The 25,160-nt window shown below is 32.4% G+C and overlaps 2 protein-coding genes across 2 annotated transcripts in view; one reads left to right on the top strand and one right to left on the bottom strand.

Moving 5' to 3' along the window:
- The window catches only part of LOC119840159 (espin), a 77,320-nt gene extending 62,363 nt beyond the window's left edge, over nt 1–14,957 (top strand). The window contains exons 11-14 of the mRNA XM_038366671.1: nt 4,784–5,344; nt 12,279–12,475; nt 13,539–13,747; nt 14,228–14,957. Coding sequence (XP_038222599.1) covers nt 4,784–5,344; nt 12,279–12,475; nt 13,539–13,747; nt 14,228–14,337 — 1,077 coding nt within the window. The 3' untranslated portion in view covers nt 14,338–14,957. The remainder of the gene's footprint in view (nt 1–4,783; nt 5,345–12,278; nt 12,476–13,538; nt 13,748–14,227) is intronic.
- Nucleotides 14,958–18,264: 3,307 nt separating this feature from the next.
- Nucleotides 18,265–21,552, bottom strand: LOC119840241 (aladin-like). The gene is given in 7 exon segments (XM_038366755.1): nt 18,265–18,671; nt 19,104–19,302; nt 19,513–19,604; nt 19,606–19,653; nt 20,115–20,327; nt 20,658–21,253; nt 21,355–21,552. Coding segments are annotated over 7 exon segments (1,413 nt in total). The 5' UTR covers nt 21,478–21,552; the 3' UTR covers nt 18,265–18,529.
- Nucleotides 21,553–25,160: the final 3,608 nt, after the last annotated feature.

The raw sequence follows: 25,160 nt of genomic DNA, 5'->3' as shown, positions 1-25,160 counted from the left end.
ATTTATAACTTAAAAACGGATTAAACGATTTGGCTGACAATTTGTGCAGAGGTAGCTTAGAACCAGGAGAGGGACATAAGTGAGTTTTTATCGCGGAAATCCAACGGGAACATGCGAGAAATTCGTTCCTGCGACTATGCGAAAGCCGCGGGCGGGAAGCTAGTGTTTAGATAAAAATTCAGATTTTTTCCCTTTCTTGTGAATATTGTTATGCGATGCTACGATCACATCTTTCGAGGAATGATAATCCTTTGCAAATCTGTTAGGCCGTTTCGAAGACAATAATAATTTTAATAAAACACATCACGTAAACCGAATTTTATGTACATATATTATTTGTTTCAAATATACATACGCAATTACTAGGTATCAAATAATTTTGTATAAATATGTCACGTCTAGAAGTCTAGAGGTTACATTTATTTGCGTAGATCTAATACTAATAATTCATTACATACATTTAATAATAAATTGAAGGGAGCATTTTTAAGGTCTTTTGTGTTATATATTTACAACCGAGTTACAAAAAAGGAGGATGTCAATTCTACTTTTATTTTTCACTGGTTAAACCGATTTTTAATATTATTGATTTTAATTGGTGGTCCCGTTTAAATTGGTTCTAGTTCTGACAATTTGAAAGCGGATTAGTTTTTGTTAACAACAATTAAATATTTATTATTTTCCATAAACTCAATTCGAAAAATTCCTAACGAATCCATAAAGATGCGATAATTTGTTTTAATAATTCTGGTCGGTTGTAATTTAAATAAACTCTTTAAAATCTTTAAGGAGCACAGATTGAATAGTCTAGAAATATAGTCAGAATTATCGCAATTGAGGCATGAAAGGTAAGTGGAGTGGAAAATAGTACCAATCCATAGTCTTCTTGAGTTAATATTATTATTTCCACGATCAAATAACTAAGAATTAAATTAATTAACGCAATACGGAATCGCTTTTCAGTACGAGTAGTTATGTGAAACAGTAAATTCTGTTTCATTGATTTATTGTAATATTTGGTTTTACGTATAGAAATGTTTAATTGTTATTATAAAGGTAATTTGTGGTTTGTGTAACAATTGATATAAAAATAAAATAAAAAACGATTATATTCAATTTAGATAAAAAATCAGTTCATGCAGTAAATGAATCATCATAAATTCATAATTCATCGAATTGAAACCTCTTGCTTTTTGAATGTCAGTTAAAATCGTTTAAAAAACTTGTTTTCAATTTCAATGTTTGGATTCAATTTTGAGTTTGAGATTTCAATTTTATGTATTAAAAATATGAAATGAGTTTTCATAAAACGCCAATGTCTATTCATATAGCTTGAGAGTTTGTTAAAACGCGCTTATCAACAGCACTTCTTTGAATTGAAGAATTTTACAAAAAAATTGTATTAGTCCTTATAATGAGAAAGTCTATAAGAATAATATTAAGTAGGACGTGCGCAAAACCGCGGGGCTCAGCTAGTTAAATATACTTTTTTATGAGGGTAGTAATATACGAGTATTATTAAATTACCCATAGTTCATTAGTTTACTCGTGATAATGTCGCATGTCACAGTGGTTTTTATCAAGTGTCATACAAATGATTATTATGGTGAGTTAATTAATTTAATTAGAACCATTTTAAAGCATTTTGTTCATTGCTTTTTATTATACATACATAATTCAGAAAGATTTCATCAGGTGATAGAATAGGATTTAGAAGTACCTTGAGTATTAAAATCCACGCCTTCTTTTGGGTTGAGAGAAAAGTATATATTGCAATATATTTTTTTGGGATTTCTCATTTTATATTATTACGTAACGACTTGGTTATGGAATGTTAAATGTATTTTTTATTTATTTATTGGTGTATTATTATATTTTTTGTTATAAAAAACAACAATCTAGTACATTGGCTTAAATGCATTGTTTTAAATAGCATTTTTATCAAGCCAATGTTTGCCTAGCTGGCTTGTTTAGCAACCTGTATTTAAGAGAAACAGCTTGGCTCTAAAATCAAAACACAATATAAAAGCCATTTGGCAAGCCATTACAAATTAAAATTGGAAATTATAAATCCGCTATATATAGCCTATAGCCTTCCTCATAAATGGGCTATCTAACACTGAAAGAATTTTTCAAATCGGACCATTACTTCCTGAGATTAGTGCGTTCAAACAAACAAACTCTTCAGCTTTATAATATTAGTATAGATAAACACTTAGCTATATACAATATGTAACAATCGTCACAACGAAATTATGTAAGTGTTGTCAAATTGATTTAATAGTTAAATTATTCAAATGAACACAGTGATATATTTGAATTTTAAATTTGTGATTTTTATTTATGATCTTATGGTAATAGTTATTGTAAATTAAAAGTCTATACACTCTTTTTCTAATTATAAATATTAAACATGCGGTTTGGGTCTGTTAAGTGATGCTCGAGTTTTTTAAAGAAGACGAGCTTTTTCCCGCGACTTCGCACGCGTTAAATTCGGTGTTGAATATATGTTATTATACATATAAACCGTCCTTTTGAACCACTCTATCTATTAAAAACCCCCATCAAAATCCGTTGCGTAGTTTTAAAGATTTAAGCATACATAGGGACAGTGAAAACGACTTTGTTTTATACTATGTAGTGATAAGGCATTGTGATTTTTTAATGGTGCATTTACGTATTCGTGTTCGCCATTCGCCCCGTGACTTGAAACATTTATATATGAGTGAATGAGACGCGAACTACTGTCCAAACATTCGTCTTCTCTTCTATTACGTCGAAGGTGCAGAGCGAGTGCACCATTTGCGTATACGTGCTCGCTATTTGCACGAATGTACAAATGCATCATCAGAAGTTTAAGTGTGCGTCTTGACCAAGGCAATTTTAATGGATTGGAACGGGTGTGGAAAAGGAGACGAGGCTCCCCCACTCACCATACACAGTAGCATACTATTTCTCTATTCCCCATTTTTTTTGGCTTACACAGTAGCATACTATTTCCCTATTCTTCCATATTTATGCTTCCCCGTTACGGGCTGGCCCAATTCGTGCCGAAGTTGCGACTCCCACATACATATACGATTGTTACACGAAGATGCGGAACCCAGAGTCTAAGAGGAAAGCCCAATCTCAACATAATTTAGCTACATATTTATAAAGTACAGGGCAATTAAATTCGCTTTCTACATTTAATGGGTTGTTAGTGCCGTTCTGTTTGCCATACAAAACAATAATATGTTAAATTTGTATCATTTAAATTACTGTTTACTTTCATTTTGGTTGAGTTTAAAAAACTGCGGTTTTTATGTGTCGATTTTAATTGTATTCTTAGAATTTTTTGGTTTATCTACTTTTTTATTTAAATGCGTACATTTTAGTAATTACAGTGACATATGAGTTGATTTTTACTAATAAGTGGTTAATTCAGTATTTTACTATTAAGATGCTACATCTTTATCGGACAAGTAGTTAAAAATATATTCGTCGTCTAGTAACTAATAAGTAGTTATGTACTTACCTTCTTCATATAAATCAAGTTAAGTAATAATTATACACCAGCTACGACTCAAGGTTTGACTTCACTATGAGTTTTTTCGTTTAATCCCAATGAACCCATGAATGACAATAAAAACCTAAACACTCCTTATTACATCACCTATCTGCCAATGAAAATCTTGAAATTGGTACAGTTGTTCCGAAGATTAGCTGGAACAGTATGTACATGATGTGTTATGTCATATGTTAATACATCATGTACATACTGTTAAATGGATGTCTGAAAATGTATAAATTATTTCTTATTTTTACGCATAATACATAAAAAAACATAAATTAAAATGAAATGAACAATCACTACGAGCCATATTTTCGAAGTTAAACTCGCTTCATAATTATTTTTTTTTTGTGAAATTAGTATCTTAGGAATTACTGGTCCCATTAGAAGAATACTTTTATTGTTAGGTTGTCCATTTATACAGGAAGTCCATATATATATATAAAGTATTATAAGATATAGGGCATAGGATAATATAGGATTTTCTATATTGGAATGAGTAGTGAGGGACTATCTCGATTTATAAGGTAGTCAGTAATTACAATATTATATTTTATTGTGTAATATTGTAATATTATATTATATTGTCAAAATTTTTAAATGATATAAATTATGATAATTTAGTATTATTTTATCTGTGATAGTATATAATGATGACATGGCTATAGTGGTAGTGGGATCAAATATGATAATACCCCCGAGCGCCTTAGACGACCCGCGAATGCATGCTTTCTCACTAACTACGGATTTCTTCTTATACGGATAACTTCGCTTTACTGGAATATTACTTTTGCTAAGCGAAGTCTTAGGATCTACAGCTAGCCTATTCGAGTCAAACATCATTTCGTCCACAATATTTTCTAGGTATTTGAATTCATAGACTGTTATTGTATGGAAATTATTTGTAATACAATTCAAATGTATGCAATAAGTCATATTAGTAATACATCAGCTACATTCAGATTAAATGAAACGGTCGAACCGATTGATTATTCACAATTTCCATTCCCCTACACCGCGTAACCGTGTCGATAAAATATTCAAATCGATCGCATATCTGCACTCAGTGATGCATTCTTACGCATTTTCTAATGTTTATTTAACCATTTGCACCAAATTGACACACACGCAAGTTATTTTGTTTATAAATTGTGTAAGATCCTTAAGGAAGTGTGAAGTCGATGAGGGCGTGCGCTCGCGCCGCGCACTTTCTCTCCCCACTAACCGTGCAGCGTTTCAGGGGGGAGGCGCGACTCGTCCGCAGACGACGAGCGACCGCGCGGGCCGAACCTCGTGAACAAGCAACCGGCGCTGCCGTTCGTGCCACCCGCGTTCCCGCACAACGCGCCGGACCGGCTCATCAAACCCTCGGAGTATTTGAAGACAATCACGGCGCCCTGCAAGCGGGACGACAGCGCGGCGGAGGCCCGGCCGCCCGCGCCCCCGCCCGCGCCCGAGCCCATCCCCCCGCCGCCGCCGCAGCCCCCGCTGGCCCACCAGCCTCTGGCGGCCATCAGCAGCGCGGAGCTGACGGCCGTGCGCCTGAAGACGACGGTCACCAAAACCCTCTCGGCGCCGCCCACCCGCTCCGTCAGCCTGCAGTGCTTGCCGAGCGCGGCGGAGATATACAAAAACGCGAAGACAGACCTAATAGAGGAGCTGAAGATGTCCAAGGATATCACGGGGATCAAGAAGCTGAAGGTGGAACGCGCCAGGCGTGAGAGCCTGCAGGACAAGGAGACGTTTACGGAATTCACAAAGCGGTTCACGGCCGACAACTTTGTTGATCAGGTGAGTGCATTTTCTGCATACATTTTAAAGAGATGTTAAGCCATATTAGTTACAGTATGAGGCAACTTATGGGCATTGATCTGGAACTAATTACAACTAGTGTGATATTGTTGTTCTTGTGTGGTTTTGCAATGAAGTATAGTTCTTGTAACATGTAGATGTGTATGTGAGATAAATCTATCTAATACTAGCTGCTCCCCGCGGTTTCACCCGCGTAAGTCCCGTATCCCGTAGGAATATCAGGATAAACAGATACCTATATGTTATTCCAGATGTCCAGCTGTCTACGTACCAAATTTCATTGCAATCGGTTCAGTAGTTTTTGCGTGAAAGAGCAACAAACACACATATCCTTACAAACTTTCGTATTTATAATATTAGTAGGATATAGCTATGGCATATTGAAAACTTTAAAGTCGACTTTAATTTACAATGACAAAGATGTTTGCGTACAAATAACTTAACAGAAATGTTATATATCTTAGATGTTTTCGAATCCGCAGTAATTATAGCTGGCTGTGATAAACATACACAAGAATGATTGGTGAAAGGCGTGTATTGCACAAATAAGATATAAAATCAGTTCAGTAGTTTAACTGTAAAGATGCAGTTATTAACTAAATTATATCAAAAGCAGAAGAAAATAACGATATTAATTCCAATACTAATTAACTTGTTACTCTGTACTGTATGTTTTTTTTTTATATTAGCAAAGCGATAAATCATCACCTAACTTAAATAATGAGTTTAATGCCATTCGGATAAAGTTGTTTTTCTAATAACTCACTTGAGATCAAATGAACAATTCATCGTTTTGATTAATACTTGTCAGGCTTCAGTATTTGATCTCGAGGTTTTGTTTAATTGTCTTCTTAAACAATCTGCTTTCACAATTGTGTTGGTATAATAGACTAACTTGAATTATTAGGTTAACTATACGCAAAATATAAATATTTATTATAAATTTATTACATATCATAAGTATATAATTATACAATTGATGCAAACAATCCTTTTCAAGTTTATCTGTGCACCATAGGCCCAACATGTTTTTAAATTCATAATACAATAATTTTTGTTATGAAGCGTTTTTCATTTTGGGAATAGAGTTGTTAAATTTTGCTTTTTTATGACCATAATATAAATGCATTCATACACCCTGTAACATATTATGTAAACTATCTCTAAAGTGTGCCAAAGAATGGTTTTTATTATGATTAAAAATAATATAGCAACATAGTAAACATTACAATTATTAATTATTGTTTTACCGTACAAGCTAATCAAAAGAAAACAGTTAGAAATTTCGCGTTTGCAACTTTATAACTCATTATACATCAACTATAAACGGCTTTTTTAATCAATTAATTAAAACTCAAATTGGCGGTTATGAAAGTTCTCTTGAAATAACGCGCGCGAATCGCAACTACGTCACACGCAGACACATGAAATGGCGGTGCATCCGCATCCGACCCACTGATCTAGTTTACCCCGCCTTGCGGAGTAATGGCCGTGAAGATGACTGGCCTTTTTTGACCAAATATCCAATGCGGCGATGGAAAATTTTCGTGGACGGACGACGGACGCGATCTCTCTCGCAAAAGATATTGTATAGAAATTTATTGCGCTTTTGTTTTCCTCAATGATCATGTATGCGGTGCGTTTTTACGATTTATATGTTTGGAACATGAACGAATTGTAACTACATTTTGTAACTGTCTATCGGAAGCGTGCGAGAGAATTCAAATGTTGTTATTTATATCACGCTTTCTCAAATAGGATGAAAGATTTTAGCTGTCTACACAAATATTATAAGGCAAAAACTTTTGCATTTTGTTTCATTTGTATAACGACATAGGTGTATATGTGCCACGAACGAAGTCAAGGAAAACAGATTAGTAGGCGGACAAAGTTGTTTAAAGCCTTTTTAAGTATGTACTATAATTCCAAAAGTTACCCAGGTTATTTTTGCATTCATGGTTTCTCTCCGTTTCTCTCCTATATTTTACGTGAGTGTACTTTATATGGTTGGAACCTATCAAATAATTTTCAATTTTGAATTTCGACAGCTATTTATCATTGTTAGGATATTTTCTAAAAGAAAGTATTATCAATTTCCTCATTATTTAAAAAGTGTATCAAACCAATCAAGACCATATTTAAATATTAACACACATTCCTTGAATAAGTCTATGTAACATAGCTTATTGAACTGTGAAATGATTTTTGTAATCGTTGTAAAATTGTATTTCCAAGGCTGTGTGCATTGTGTTGTGAAAGTATTTTGTCATTAACCTTATTATCGATAGCTGGCTTGTTAGAAATTGTTTTATTTGAATCTGAAAACGTTTTACTGCAGCAATAATGTTGGAGAAAAGATATGTCATCGCATTCGTTGTTTTCTCTCTTTAGTGTTTTCCGTTGGACGAGATACCGTCTTGCTTTTGTAGTGTCTTTACATGGTACATTGTCACTTGCGTATAATTTTAATGATTAGTGTTCTTTGCTTTACGAACAAATTTCGCATGTCCTAGACTGGAAGATGAGTTATCCTTAATTGTGAAATTCTTAAATAATGTTATAATGTAGAATTTTCTTGTGTTTGATTTTATGCGAGTATTATACATTTAGAAATTAAAAACTTTTTAACGGATTTTGAACGCGAGACTCACTCCCCGTGACCACGCTAGCTGTAAAGTGTTCGAAACGTCGGGTTAATAATATAATGAATAAATCGCGTTTAAAATCCGTTAAATAGTTTTTAATTTCAAAATGTTACAGTGGCGAAATGCCCAAATAATCCTCATGCATTAGTGTCCGATTGGTTTAAAAGCGTTTGCATTGTTTCACGGTGCGAATGTATACTTATTTCTTGTATTTGCAATATAAGCAGAATGAGTAAGACTTTCTATATTATTTTTTTATTCATATATATTTCGTTCATGAGAGCTAATTAGCGAAGATGACGGATGACATATAATCGCAATATATCAACAAAATACTTGTAATTACCACCAATTTCTGCATCATTGCCTACGAGTAAATAAAAGCGATCATTCATCACGAATGCTTGATGATATCGGCTTTTAATTATTGACATAATATTGTGGGAAACGTACATTATGATCGATGTGACTCTTTAATTATTGTTGAAATATTCGATTACTAATTTTACGATTACTTAGATACTAGAAATGCCATTTCCATTTCACATATTTTAGTAAACGAAAATGTATGTTGTTCTGATGTTTTAACGTAATGCATAAACTTTGTTTTATTTCCGAAATCACATGTATTAAAAGCCGTAGTTTCTACTGTATTTTAACGTCAGTTTTGACAAACTTTCACAAATAAAAAATCGGACTCGAAACATGACAGCAATTTTTTATTCATTCGCTTTTTAATCAATTTTGAACGGTAATAAGTTTTCTTAGTGGACAGTTTTTGCAGATTGAGTGGTCTTGAACGACTGAATGTACGATTTTTATTTGTTCATACCGAATTTGCAGGTTTTTATTCTATAATCTTTGATTTTAATTTATTTTCCGTTGATAGTGATGAAAAGGTGAATGATTTAATATAATGTCTTAATCATCATTTTAAGGAACTAGAGAAATAAAAATAACAATTCAGTTGGTATTAAATTTAATCACAACAGGAATATAACTCATTTTTACGTTTACCTACATTCGAAAGGAGCATTTCATTTCTAAAGTTCCTGAGTCTCGAAGGACCAATAAAATAGAATGGATCCTTCTAGATGGTTTCGTCTAAATTCCGAGATTGCAATGCTGTAAAACTAACATTGTTGTGCTTGGGTTTGTAATATACCAGATGGATAAGATATCTGGATAAGCATCATGTATTGTGCATTCTAAATATAATAAATATATATATTTATTATATTTAGTATTTTTAATAGAAAACTTTTTAAAATATCGAAATCCATATATGTTGTAGTGGTTTATACAGAATTTAAACGTAATAATATATTTAAAGGAACTTACCTGAGAAACACAAAATCCAATCTAAATTTTAACTCTGGAGTTCAGTTACTTAAAATTTGCACTATTTAAAACTGTTACGTAAAAACTGATTCCATTTAATTATATCAGTCTTTTATTAAAACCGTTATCATTATTATGTAATACAATATAGAAAGCATTGTTAACTAGTAATTAATAATAATTATTTAAAGTTAATTTGGAGTGTCTAAATATTAAGTGATTAATTGTTCCTGATACAAACTGTGAATCGTTATTCCGCTACCATTATATTTAGTATTATGTTATCTGTGGTTATGTGTAAGGTACTGATCAGTGAATATTTACAAAAGTATAGGTTCCTCTATATACATATATAATACATATACACTCACTAATATCTAAGTTTCACTAGTTTGAACTCGTTTATTTTTGCGTATCACTCCTTCGTCAATTCTCCTATTTAAGGCATTTTTGTAATAAGAAGTAGATATTAAGTAGGTGCATACAATGCTCGTTATCATGAGACCCATTTACTTGCATATTTAGAAAATATTATGAGTGGCGCAGCGTGGATGTATGCCGCCTGGGTCCAACTAATACTAATTATATAAAATACAGCGCCTTTGCGGACTGTTTCTGACCAGGAAAATCAAAGTTTATGCGCGTTATAAAAACTGCTGCTTCCTGCCGCCCCCTTTCGTATGCTTAGTTTAGGCCCCAAAGCTACGCCACTAATTATAATTGTGTTTTCATACTTTGCATATTACCTAATAGCGCGAAATAATTTATACAACACATACAATATAGTTTTTAAATAAAACGTATCAATGGATATACGGATATGTAAAATTATGTATTATTATTATTATGTGTCAATATGTTTGCATAATACTTTCGAATAATTTCGAATTATATAATTTCGTGAAATTGCGGAAAGTAAACGCTTTATTTACGAGGAGGTTATAAGGCATGCATAATTTACATAATTTTAAAATTTTACTCCACGAGTGGTTGTTTAAACGAATCGAAAGTTGCTGAGGTAGTAGCCTACGTGGTAAGATTTGGACTATCTAGCTTAGATCGGCATCTAAGTCGAATATACCAGCCTGAGTATCACATTAGTCATAGCAAAAAGTAATGAAAACATTTTGAAGAACTTTATGTTTACTTTAGCCGTTCGGTAGTATAGTAGGTATGTCTTGTACAAATATCTTATATGATCGGAAGCATCACTTTTTAATAAGTTTTAAATTATAAGATTCGTGCATTTATATTCGAATCAAGTGTGGTTATGATGTTTCAATTTCATGTTATTGTATTTTTCACTTAAAGTAAATACAAAAAAATTATATTTATCATTAAACGCTAAAAGGTAATTAATTCCAATATAAACATGCATGACTGTAGTTAGAAACCTAAGATTAAAGTGAATGCCAATTAAATTCACCTAGTAACTAAGATTAAGGACTAGAAACGAGTAAATTCTAACCCCGTTTACCGTTGCGGTCACGGTCAGCGCGGATCGCGTGTTATGTAACAATGAAACTGTTTTGTTAACTGTACCCGCCATAAATATGTCGGGAATTTATATCTATTATTTATTGGTTTTTATAGTTTATTAAAATTGTGAAAAATTAAGAATTGGTTAATGAATGATTTAGTGGTAAGAAAGAATAGAATCCGCTAAGCTGCGTCCTTAATAAAAAAATATGGAAATTAAAAGGAAATTTAAAGAAATTATTTTTGTTAGTACTTTTTAACGGATTATAAACATGGCGATTAAGTACATTATTTTGTGGTAAAAGAAATATATATTGTATTGAGATAAATTTTTCGAGTTTTTTTTGTGTGTTTTACCAAAACATAAAAGAACTGAAAATATTCATCAATTCGCAGATCAATTGCAAATCATTTATCGGTTTCATTTAGAATTCAACAGAAAGAATAAAATAAAATAAATTTATTTCATTTCAAATAATGCACACAAACCGTAAAAAGTCCACAATAAATGGCTTACATGAAATGATTTCAATAATTACTACTTACTTTACATGGAACATTTTCACCGATTAGCTGGTTTCTAACTTATTGAAATGGTGGAGAAAATTTTCCTTCAAACCGGTTGCGGTTTCAAAATTAAACGTCATTATTTTAATCGAAATTTTCACTACAATTATGTCCATAGCATATGAAATTATCCTGGTAATCGAGCGAAATGTCTTAATTATGTCTTACAGAGTTACAACCTAGGGTCAAACACATAGTCTAGACACAACGGCTCTTATAGGTACTACACGGTCTAGACTGCACTATGGCCAATTTAATTGAAATCCTCGAGTCCTATAAGTACGATATGGGAATACTTATATGATAATCAGAATTTAACTGAGTCATAATAATACGATACTCTTTAATACTGTTAAATTTAAGGACGACAAAACTAATGCATTCAACCAATTATACACAGTAATTATAAACCATGTTAAGATGGCCGTCGGACTATATGAACGGTTGAATTAGTAAATAGTTGGAAGAGCACTCGCGTTTGCACTCCCATATACCTCATGCACATATGTCTAGTCATTGTGGAGATTGGTCGGCTTTAAAGTTGGATGAATCTTTATATAAATTAATACAGCATTTGTTCATAAGTTTGACTACTGAACTGAATTTATTAGATCACAGCGATTTAAATACAATACATAAATGATGCTGTAAGACTTGAAGGTCAGGCTTTATCTACAACATTAATTAGAATAAAATTAATTATCTATCTATAAATTTCGAATATCTATAAATTCGGCAACACAAAAACACAATTTTAAAACAGCGCCATCTGTTTTCGAACTGTGATCTCTTTTCAAATCGGACAGTTAGTTCTATAACCTGTGGACGCTGTCCCTTGTGCACTCAATACGACGGCTGGTCGACGGAAGGGTTGCCCACAGGTCCCTGAGCGCGACGCGGCTGGCAACGTGATACCGGCGTGGAAGCGGCAGATGTTGGCGCGGAGAGCCGCGGAAAAGGCGCGGAGAGATCTGGAGAGAGAGCTCGCGGGCGAGGCAGAGAGACGGAGAGCCGCCGCCGTGCCCGCGTGGAAGAGGCAGCTGTTGGCGCGGAGGGAGGAGGCGGAGAATAGATTGCGGTGAGTTAATATATTAGAATAATTTTTGTAGCTTTTTGTCATGCCTGTCTCATATACGTTTTCGCGTGTTATCGTCTGATTCTGATCCACCTATATCTGTGCAATATTTTATCTTTAATCAGTCGCTTCGAATCAATCATTAATACACTTAACGATAGTATACATGTACGCAGGGATAAGGGTGTAATTAGGGATTCAGATTCATTCTTCTCAACAATTCATGGAGTTGTGAACGTTAACATTTATTTGCAATGTTACACATTAGTTTTCGTTAGATTATAATGCGAATACATCGCATAAATTTAGTATTGTGCTAGTTGTTGTTGTGCAGTTGCAGGTTGTAGGTCCATGGGTACACAACCTATTTCTGTGTACTTTGAATAAATATTGAACAAACTAATGGTTTCACATCGGTAGCCTGTAACTTACTGAAATATAATGCAATTAATTGTAAGCTATGTGTTAGGATCACATTTAGTCGACTTAATTCAATCTCGCAAGAATGTAGACTGCGAGACTCATAGAATCAGACGGAGTTTACAATTTTTTTTGTTAAACTGTAAATTTGTGGAACATATTTCTTAAATGGAGGCGGGCGTTGACACCTGTGCCACAGCTAAACAAGCTTTTATGGGTGTCATCGTTAATTTTGGTTTAAATACACTATGTAATTTCGTTCCAAGTAAACAATTTTGAATTTTATGTATTCATGAATGAAGATCTACATTTAAATATTAATCTGAATTTGGTTACATAAATGATAGATAAATTAGACTTTCTAAAATGCGTTATACATAAACGCATACTCAAATATTGTAGATCTGGGTTTTAATTTTGGATATTAATTCAGTTGCATGAATAAATCAATATTAAAATTACGTAATAAGTGAAAACATTATTTGTATAACTCAAGTTTAGAAATGGACTTATATAAAATCCTAATATTGATTTATCTACCATATAAGTTTGCATTTCGGATTTTTTTTAGCGACACTATAGTGCTTGTATAAGGCCTACTTGCTTGTGAATATAATTTTAATATAAAAAACAAAATACCTTTCAGACAATCACTATACACACCGAAAGTGGAGGACAGCAACTGCGTGACAGAGCGAGAGAGGGAGAGGGAGCGCGAGCGAGAGAGAGAGGGATGGCGAGCCCTCGGCGGCGGACGCGCAGTTTCTATAGACAATATCACGTTGTGCTATGACGCGCCGCCGCCGCCTGCGCGCGCACCCTCGGAGATGAAGCTCTCTACAGAACATTGTAATGGTGAGTTGGGGGGTTGTGGGGGATCAGGTGTTATGGCAGTATGGGGATGCTTGAAGATGGGGGCACTTGACGCTCAAGGCGTTATATTGAACTGTGTTTTGAAATTGAGTGATGTTTGTATGGGTTGTGGGTCAACTGGGGTTAATTTGTAGTGGGATGCAGTTTGCGGGCACTTCAAGCTCAACCTCTTTTCTGTACATTATTGTTAATTAAGGAGAAGAGGGTTATTAGTCTTTTGGTGCAAGCTTTGAACTTAACATACGTAATGCATGTACAAGACCCGCGAAATCACGTCTTGTACTCAGAACAAAACAATTGCAAATAACGCGTGTAAAGCACACGGCGCAGTTGTCTTCTCTATGTTCTTGTGTACTTATCTATGTAACAGTGATAAATAACTATGATATATAGTAGTGATAAATAACTATGATATATAACAGTTATAAATAACTGTGATATATAACTTTTTATATTTCCCAGGACACGCAACAACGAACGGCAAACACGACGTCGAGGAAGAAAGCGCAAAAATAATCCCGTGGAGAGCTCAACTGCGCAAAACTAACAGCAAACTCAACTTACTCGAATAGCTGTAATGCTTTTGTTAGTGTTTTATTATTAGCCTAAAGGAAACTAGAATATATTTTCGGTTCTAGAAGGTTGTATGTCGTCGACATTTAAAACGCTTAGATATTCCAAACGAAGGCGGAGTAGACAGAGCGTGAAGGAATGAAGGAATTAGAAATTTATTGAAATATATTTAATATACGAATTACAGTACTGGAATACTTACGAAAAAGTTTATTACAGAATGAAAAAAAAAAAGATTTAAGTTTCGTTTTAATAAAAGCTCATTTACAAAAGAATTTAATAATGTATTCATGAATTAGGTGTGTAGCGAAGATATTGTTCGAAACTGGTGCTCATAGTATGTAATAAAAGATATTTATGTGAATGCTCACAATATTTTAAGTGCTTAACAAAGTATGTTATCAATTTTTCTGAACACATAAGATCTGAAATACACTATTTTTGTTTGTTTAAATATAGGAAAAATAACTCAAAAAATATCAATAATTTTGTCTTATTTTTATACCTTGGACAATCTAAGGCGTAAAAATTTCAACTGTCCATTTTGTTTTCGTATTTTCTATCGATTAGGTAGCTAGCTATATGTAGCGTTAACAAAGCAATGTAAAAATGTACTTACGAAGTAACTATAAAACGATATATGAATATACTTACTGCCTTATGTTTACGAAGCCAGAGAGAGACTAGTGTTTAATACGAATATTTAATATAAAATTAGGTTTTCTAACAAGCGAGTGATACCATTGTTGCAATACTAGTTTGTAAGCTTAACAAGCTTTGCGTACGTTCAAAGATTTATCGAAAATTGAAATCCCATTCGATATATTTTTTTGGAAATAACTTTTTTTGGTAACTGTACTTTTTATATGAATTTGTATGAGATTATGTTGTTAATAAAATCTGTTGCTTATATTGTGTTTTTGTTTTACTACCAATGAAACCGATGACAAAATGCACCGAAATAAAATATTTAAATTACATGTGTTGTGCGAAATAGCATTCGTGTAGTAAACAAGGTAATAAAAATGAAATTACTGCTGTAGGAATACGGAGTAATGCATTTTTCAAAACGCTTTCTCAAAGGTATTGTATTCATGCCCCACTTGCAGATTCTTCCGTAAATCTTAGATTTAAATCCGTTAAATGCGTAATAATAAAAACATGGCGTCGATGTATAAATATGCATTCTACTCGTAGGTTCAAATGTGTGATTTATTGATAAAAACGATTTATATTCTCATACTATTTCCTTGGCCTTAGTTGCATTTTTTTTATAAATGTATCGTTTCACAAGTGTATTGAATATAATGTTTAATAGTTAGAATTTGACGAATTATGACGTTACAATTTTTCTTTGTAGTAACAGTAACTATAAGATTATATTATCTGTGCATAAAAGTAAATAAATGCTTTGAGCATCTCATAAAGGTTTATAATGAAGACGATTTTGTGAATTACAGTGATAATTATTCTTATTCTGCCTACATTTGTAAAATGTACATTCCGAGAAGAAATAATAAATAGCAATTCTTCAGAGAATAATGTCTCTAAGGATCCTGTCGTGGAGCCCGATTTACTTACTAAACCAATATCTGAAACACTAGTTGAAATCGTCATCAATAATAAAATAGAGGAACTGAAACCGCTTCTTCAAGATAACGACGTTGTAACTATGGAGACGGAAAACAATCTTACGCTTGACGGAAAAGATGAGACCACTATAATAGAATTTATACCTAAAAAGGAACACCCCAAAAAAGACGGATTAAGAGAAAAAAGCGAACCCCTTAAGAATAATGTTAACAAATATAAAAAAGTGAGAGACAAAATCCAAAGAGCTTTAGGCAAAGAAGTTATTTCCGATAAAACACAACTTCTTGTAATGAAGACATTAGATCACCTCATCGCAAAATTAATTGGCAGTCAGTGTAGCTGGAAAAGCGGACTCGAAAATGATACGAGAAGCACAAACCTGCGATCGTCGCAACTTATTAATCAGATGTGGTTCCGACAGTGGAGAAAACTCAGAGACAATTACGTTAAAAAATTTAAACCTTCCAGTAATCCGCAACAATTTGAAGAAATTATAACATTTCTAGATAAATTACAAACGTTTTTCTCATTAATTACGAAAGACGTAGATTCATTAGCAGACCAATATAACATTAAATGTGTATATGTGGATAAACCAATATATAGAAAACATCAGAATCTAGTTTATGATTCTGAAACAGATTTAAACAGACACAACTGTCAACAATTCGCATTATGTACTAACGAACTCAAAAGTTTTATGATGGATTTTTATAATTCTCTAAACGAAACAGTTGTTAGTGTCGTTAGAAATTACGCAGAAATGTATTTAAGAGATACAGAGAATGATTTAGAAAAACAATCTATAGTTGCTGCCGTTAACGGGAGCTGTGATAAAATAGAAAAAAACATAATCGACATATTCGTGAAGGAGACAAAGTCCGTTCAATTGGACGAGAACAAAATGAAAGAAGCTAATATAAGAGCGTTATCGATATACGTTAAATCAACAATAGCAGCAATACGAAATAATGTGAAGACAACAATAAGCGATGAACTTAAGACAGTTAGCGAAACAAAAGCAACGCCTGTAGAAGCTGATATTCAAGTTAACTTGAAGGTTGATTTGGATAACTTGGAAAGGGAAATTTTAGGAAGAATTTGTCTTGTATTTAGATTCTGTAATGGAAAATATAAGGGGAGACGAAGCGGATACCTTATTGATATAAATAAAGAAAACGACATTTATGTGAAAGTGCAATTGAAATTAGACGATGAAATCAAAAACAAGTTGAAATTAAGACATTCAAGACGTTGTATGAACCTTAAATACACTACGCGCATTGCAAGCACGCGCAAGAAATTTGATAAAAGCTACATACTTTATAACGTAACTAGGACGACGCCTTTCCTCGATAGCATAATAATAAAAGATGATTAAAATGTTGTATCTATCAGTCCATTTATTTTTTACATAATTATCATTAAATTTCACAAAAATATACAAAATTTCGCACAATATACAATTATTTGATTAACATTAAAGGTCTTTGTTATCGAAATTTGCTTTTAGTAATGGAGTAAAAAATCATATTTCTTCAGTTAAAACATAACTACATTAACTGAGCATTATGTCCTGTATAGCTTATCCGTCAGTTAGTTAAAAAGACAAATGATGAATGAAGTGTCAAATAGGAAAAAAAAGTGATGAAACCGGCATTTAAATAGAACTGAATAACAAGAATTCTCTACAAACACAAAAATAATTGCATTGGTTGACAATTCGCGGGTAGCAAAATAAAAAAATAAAATACAGTTGAATTACAAACCTCCTACGTTTTTTGGACGGTTAAATAGTTAATATTAAACATCGCTACCATCAACATTTCATACTTTTCAAGAACTATTCAGTACCATTAATTCTATGTAATCGACACAGCGACATAACTTGATTCTTAAACCGACTTCAAAAAGGGAGGCGGTTATCAATTCGGCCAGTTATTTTTTTTATAAATTTAAGTTACAAGTTTAGGACATTACATACAAAGCAGACAACTTATCAAATTACACAAATATGCTTAAAATGACTTTATCATATTCTTCCTCTCATAATGACAGACAAATTTAAAATATTCCATTATTATACATATATTTTTTCTTTCACGTTCTTAGTAGCTTCAACTGTGTTTATGCATGCTTATATATATAACCCTTAGAATCTATAATGACCCACTGCAAAAGGACAGATTAAAATCAAACTTTGTACATCTATCAACAGGATTTAATAATTTATTAACGTATACTCTGTATATGAGAAAGTGAGACAATATAGTTGATTCTATTAAGAAAACGTGTTTTTTAATTTTTTTTTTGTTTACATTTATTTATGAGTCTTTTATATTTATTTATGTTTTAAATTGGCATAGATATTCATCCAAAGATTAAGATAATTTAACTATTTTTTTTGGATGCTTATCGCTTCCAAAGGAACATCAATGTCCAATATTATTAATAATAAACACAAAATTAAATGTATTCCAGAAATTTCCACGACAAGGATTTTTTTTCAGTCAGATTTTAATAAATTCTCTACACTTCCATTAAATCTATTTCCCATTCAGTCCATACGCCGTTTCCATTCTTTTAATATAAAGGAGTTCAGTACGAGTCCGTACACACAATAGGGAAGTGCTGCACCCTGCCGCTCGACCAAGCTACGGTGAGACAGGCGCCGTCCGTGAAGTTCTGTTGGAACGCGATCGTCGATGGCACTTCGTTGTCTATACCATTGATAAGGCAACTGAAAATAATTAAACATTATGGCATAATAAATAATGTATTCACAGTAAGTTCACACTAATATGAGCTGAAGTGTTTGTTTGTTGGTACGCACTAATCATAGGAAATAATGGGCTGTTTTGGTGAAAGTACAGAGTTGGAGACCAGAAACAGACATAGGATACTTTTATCCCGGATATCTAACGTGGACGGCATCTAGGCGGCTTAAACCCAGGGGTTGTCTTTTAAAATAGAGGTGAAACTGCGAGCTTTAGTAATGAATAAAATTAGAGTACAATAAATTTTCGTCAAGAATAAATTTAATAACCTGTTTTTGCGTGAAGCAGTAACAATCATGCATACATCCATCTAATCGTCCATAGTTACAAACTTTCACATTTATTATATTAGTAGGATTTAATATTTAACATATATTTAATCCTGTATAGCTTACCAAGGTGTAACATTCAGTTGCATCATCATCTGAGTAGTGCAGAATACAGCTATAACGTGAGACTCTTCAAACTGTATGACAAGATATTTCCCGGTAGGATCCCAGCACATGTCCAGTATGGGGCCCCCCACGGAGTCACCAGAGGGCAATTCCACCTTTGCTACATCGAGCACTTGTTGTGCTTTGCTGTCTTTTGCTCCTGTAAAATGTTTCAACTATGTTATTATGTTGCTACATACTACTACTTTATAAATGCGAAAATAGCTTCATCTGTCGTCTTTTTTTTCACCACTGAACCAATTTGAATAAAATTTGATTCAAATTTTGACCTGAGAAAGGAGATATTTCACCCAAAAATGAAAAAAAAGAACTATTTTCGAAGGTTGCAGATTGTACATATTGAACTAACCATTCAATAACCCAGTATTTCTCAAAGCATACACAATTGGCTCTCCCTTAGCGGCAAATAATACGATATCCTGCGGCCCCCAGCACGCCGCAACCTCGCGCACACCACCGCTCTGGCGTCCACGATTTTGTATCCCAAACCCTTGAAAAGAAATATTTTAAGTTAAAAAATACATATATCTTCAAGGTTTCAATAACATGTAACTGAAATAGAAAATTTGGGAATTAACCTAAAACAATTGAATAAAGAAAGACATGAAATTATAAACAAAAATATATCTATATGAGGCAAAGTTTGTGAATTTATGAGTTTGTAACAAGGTAGAGGGAACCTCTGGATCTGCTGAACCAATATTTAAAATTCTTTTATCAGTAGAATGCAACATCATCTGTGTTGAATGTACTGTATCAACAACTAATAACTATATTAAAATAAATCTCTTTCTGTAACATTACAATAAGCTTTACAACTAATTAACATTTAAATAAACAAACATTTTATCTTCACTGTATTGTGAAATCTAGTTGAATAAATAAATTAAATAAATATGTCATCTTTGCTTTAAAAAAAAAGAAAGATTTATCCCCTTTCATATATATTACCTAAATATTATTGAAGAAGTTGCAGCAAATATCTTGCTGGCATTGAGTGACCACCGTGCAAACACAATTCCACCTCCAGCCACCCTTCGCAGTGGTACTGCGGTTTCCATGGCAACATCCCATATCAACATTGAGGTGTCTGCACCACAGCAGCTAATAAGAAGGTCACCATTTGGAGACCAGCTCACATCGGTGACGGGACTGTGGCCTGATCTGAAAGTAATTTTTGTTTGTTTGAGTATTGTTCTTAATTAAAATATAAAAGCCTTATGAATTAAGATTAAAAATTGGAAAAAATAACTTAATGGTGTCCCTTGATATACGAAAAACTCTTTTTTTTTATATCTTAATGGTATTCTCATTGCTGTTATAACAGTGATGAGATATTGTACAATGTAATAATAGATTCTAAATGCTAGGACTAAGATACTAAAGATTATACTGTATACTATTTTGAACACTTCATAAAAATCCACTTATCAAAAATTTGTATTCTGACAATTTGTAAAAGCGATATTACACAAGTATATATTACAACAGTACCTTTTCAACACAACAGCATTACTCGAAGATGGTTTTGTAAACATGGAATTAGGATCGACTGTCCATACAATGACACCCTGCTCACAGCCAACTGCTATTTCTGACACTGAATAGGGCCGCCAGCTCAATGACGACACATGACACTGCGATTTACATTTTAATGTCGACACAAAGGTTACATCAGAGCTATACACCCTGACACCATCATCTGCAGTAGCTATTGCAATTTTGGTGGTATGCGGGTGCCAGGCCATACATTTAACAGGAGAACTACCCCAGTTGCGAGTTCTAGAATATTTCGATACGATCTTTGGCCCTATGTCCTTTAAATGGGGTTGTAGGAAGTATCTAAAAGTGGAAAAGACGTTCGCGATTTTCAAGGCATATGACGCAGTTACTGCTAAGATTTTGTTGTCACGATTTGTCGTCGGATCCGCAGCTACACTGAGAGCTTCTAGAAAACCCTGATTGTACCAAACACTTGATATTTTCTTAAGAAATGTGTCTTCAACGTTAATGTACATTGAGACATTTTCATCCGATAATCTATGATAGTGTAGATCCCTTGTAACATTTATTTTAGGGTGATTGTTTACCTGTAATAAGAAATGATATCATTATATTCTTACACACACACACATTACGTTATCATTACACTAACAAAAGACAGTAACAAAAAATAAGAAAATAACCTTACCGTATTAGTGAATGTTGATACATTTCCATAACGGCTATTTGCACAACAATATACTTCATTTATCTTACAATAAGCAGTTTCATTCGGACTTGGTAAGTCAGGAAATCCTTGAAATATAGACATTTTTAGGTTTTTAACCTTATTGTTTGTAAAAATGTTAACTGATAAACCGGCAACAGTTCAAATTTTGATTATTAAATCCATTGACTCACTGTCAAGTGTCAGTTGTCAATTTACAAATGTCAATAGCATTGACTGAGCTGCGTATACATCTATGGTACACATACACAGAAATCCACGGAATATATAACACAAGTTTAAATTCCGTGAAGAAATGTAAGCAAATCGACGTTTTTCAATTATATATTCATAATTACAAAATGTTTTGAATTTTAACGTTCCAATATTATTAATAAAATAAACTATACTCTTTTGTAAGTGTAATAACTGTAAAATAATTTACAGCATACTTTATATGACGGCGTACTATTCGAATTTTGACATATTAAATCCTATAGGTATTTTCAATACTATGTGTATTGATTGATCATTAATTAATATGTAAGTAATATTTGCTCTTCGACCAAAGATGTTCTTGGGTTGCAGATTGTTCTGTACAATATGTGTATAATGTAGAATAAATAATAAAAAATTCGTGTCTTATTGGGTGCAAATTTTTGTTATTTTTTTCTATCTGTAACAAGAATCTGATTATACGTATATTTCTAATGCATAATTTTTAATTTTATTTTTAAGCGTTTTGTATTTCTTTTCAATGAAGTATGTAGTTAACAATCAGGAGTTTTCTAACTACTTATTACCTCACTAAATTTACCATCTTACTCATTTCAATAATGTTACCCGAAACTATGATCATACATTTCGCATATGCACTATAAAAGCCCATTAAAAGGAAAGTAGATAAGGCTTGAGCTGGCTATTCTTGCCATTATAAGGTACTTTGCGGGAATTTACTGCGACTCACAGTGATTTATGCAAACGCGTTATACGTCGCTAGTGACAATAGTGTAATTGATTCCCTGATACTTTTTCAGGTATTTCTTTAGAGCATATTTCGAAGAAGGGGTTTATTTGAGGAAGGCTAATTTGTTTTGTTTGATTTGTTTAAGCTTTTCAATAAAATCATATTATACATGTGAAAACTTGTAATTGGCCTCATTTTTTGTTTTTCTTATGCTACGAATGTATTTATAGCTGTAAGTTTTCTTTTAATTAATTAAATAAATAAATACTTTTCATTAGATACTTTAAAACTAGTGTTTTATGTTTGATTCTGAACGTCATAACATGTATCTTAATTTGCATAAGATGTAGTAAAGATTAAAATGTAATTTGCTTTCAGGGCAAATTATGTGAACAGTCATAACTTTCTGATATGTTTAAACATTAAAGGTGAGTTCCCCAAGATCATGTATTGTCTGTCTGTATCTATATTAATGTATCTTAATTTGTGTATGAGATCTGATCTTTTTGATATTATTAAATCTTAATGTTGCTGTGTCCAGTTATGAATGTAAGATTAATATTGTTAAAGAATAATAAAAGAAAATACGAAACGATCAACTTAATAAATTAAAAATAAAGCATTATTTAAATATCAACTATAATAGGGTAGCAATTATTAATTTAATTTTAAATACATTATACAATAATTATACATTATATAAAAGAATAGTTAAGTCTTAATAATATTTCATACTGAATTATTATGATTTTAAAAGAGTTTCTGCAATCTACAATATAAATTTGCATTCTCTAGTAAGTAGATAGATGGATAGGGTGTATAAATTGGTACTTCCTACTAATATTTAAAAATGCGAAAGTTTTTAAGGATGTGTGTGTTTGTTGCTCTTTCACTCAAAGGCTACTGAACCGAATACAATGAAATTTGGTACATAGACAGCTGGACAACTGGAATAACATATAGGCAATTTTTTAATCCTACGGGATGCGGACTTACGCGGGTGAAACCGCGGGGCGCAGCTAGTTTACGATAAATTGACGAAAAAACGGGTTTTATTTTAAATAAAATTCAGTTGCATGAAAGTTACCTGAGAATATTACTTAGACTACATTTTCTATAGAAATTTAATAAAGTAAAACGAGAAGCTGCACGAACCGTGAAATATCCAACTAAATGGAACTGATGAATCAATTTTAAGATCATGGATTCGATATTGACTTTTTAATTAAAAGATAAAATTGCCATTTTATATTTGACAGCTTTTTATACAGATTTCTAGTCAAACACTCCATCAAGTTTTAAAACAAGTATCTAGGGTGCATTCTATTGAAGGATCTATTTGGTATATTAACTTATTGTTCTTTTTAAAATAATTAATTAGTGTTAATTTTATTTTATTCACATAAAAAAATACCTTGTATAATTATGGTTTCTATGATCGCATTCGAAATTTTCTAAGTTTCCATTTAAATCTTTTATTTAATTGAAGCAGCCATAAAAATTACGTATATACCTTAGATAGATGTAGCTCATCAGAATCATTTTATTTTCTTTATAAGTGCCACTATTTTTGATGCTGATTATATAATTGGAAACATTTTATAGGCCAGATATTACTAAGTCTTCTAGGGTCCAGTTAAAATGTCAGTAGATTTTATAACAATATTTTAGAATATTACTAGCTGCGCCCCGCGGTTTCACCCGCGTAAGTCCGTAAGTCCGTATCCCGTAGGAATATCGAGATAAAAAATAGATGTTGGCCGATTCTCAGACCTACCCAATATGCTTACCAAATTTCAGAGGAATCGGTCAAGCCGTTTCGGAGGAGTATGGCAACGAAAACTGTGACACGAGAATTTTATATATATAAGATTGAATTATCTGCGGCCCAAATGCTTGAATTTATGAACAAATAAATACTCTTTTAAGCGTGGTACTGAACTTGTTTTAAAATTGTACAATGGGCAGCTTTATCGCTTGTGAGCAATTTAGAGACACAAGAAATAAGAAGCAAATATTAAGTAGCAAAGCAACGACGTAAATTACTCAACAATTTATATAAATTCTCTCTGATACAGCACCTAAAACTAGTACTATGACTAATACACGGTTACTAATAGTGATGGTATAATATTTTATACTCTTTTAAAAACTTCGATTTAATGGATGAAAATATACACATACAACATCTTCAGACATTTTTACATTTCGATTTAAGTACCGTAATTTTAAAAATGTCAGTAGATATATACATATGTGATAGACGGGTATGATATATATTATATAGAATAGTATATTATAGCTGTTTCCATAATGTTGTATTTAAAAACAAAATTGCCATAAAACCAAGCCATTAAAACTTTTCTTTATCGTAAAGCACGCCAGAGAATAATTCGAGACAAAATGTGAATATTTTGGCAAGTTTTCGGAATCAGTGACAAAGAGTATAGTCCTCCTATGATATGATATAGGAGTATTACACATTCATTTTAAAAATAATGAATTTGCCCATAGATTACAGACAATTTTTAGACGTTTCTTAACAATTTTTTTCTTTTCAAAAGTATTGATATTATGATTTATTTTTTTTTCTTAGTTTGTGTAATAATATATTATAAAAAGAAACTATACCTAAATTACGAAGGTTCTCTGTCAACTTGCGTGTATTATTGACTAAATATTAATGAATACTCTTACATAAATTTTACTTCAATCGATTTGTTCTATATTGTTATAAGAAATTTAAAGCAATAATTGAGTTTGTTATTTTAATAACTTCCGGTAATTTTAGGTTTCTTCAACAAACTAATATCTTCACAAA

The sequence above is a fragment of the Zerene cesonia genome, chromosome 5 (assembly GCF_012273895.1).
Source record: "Zerene cesonia ecotype Mississippi chromosome 5, Zerene_cesonia_1.1, whole genome shotgun sequence".
NCBI lineage: Eukaryota > Metazoa > Arthropoda > Insecta > Lepidoptera > Pieridae > Zerene > Zerene cesonia.
This window is presented reverse-complemented; position numbering and strand designations above follow the sequence as displayed.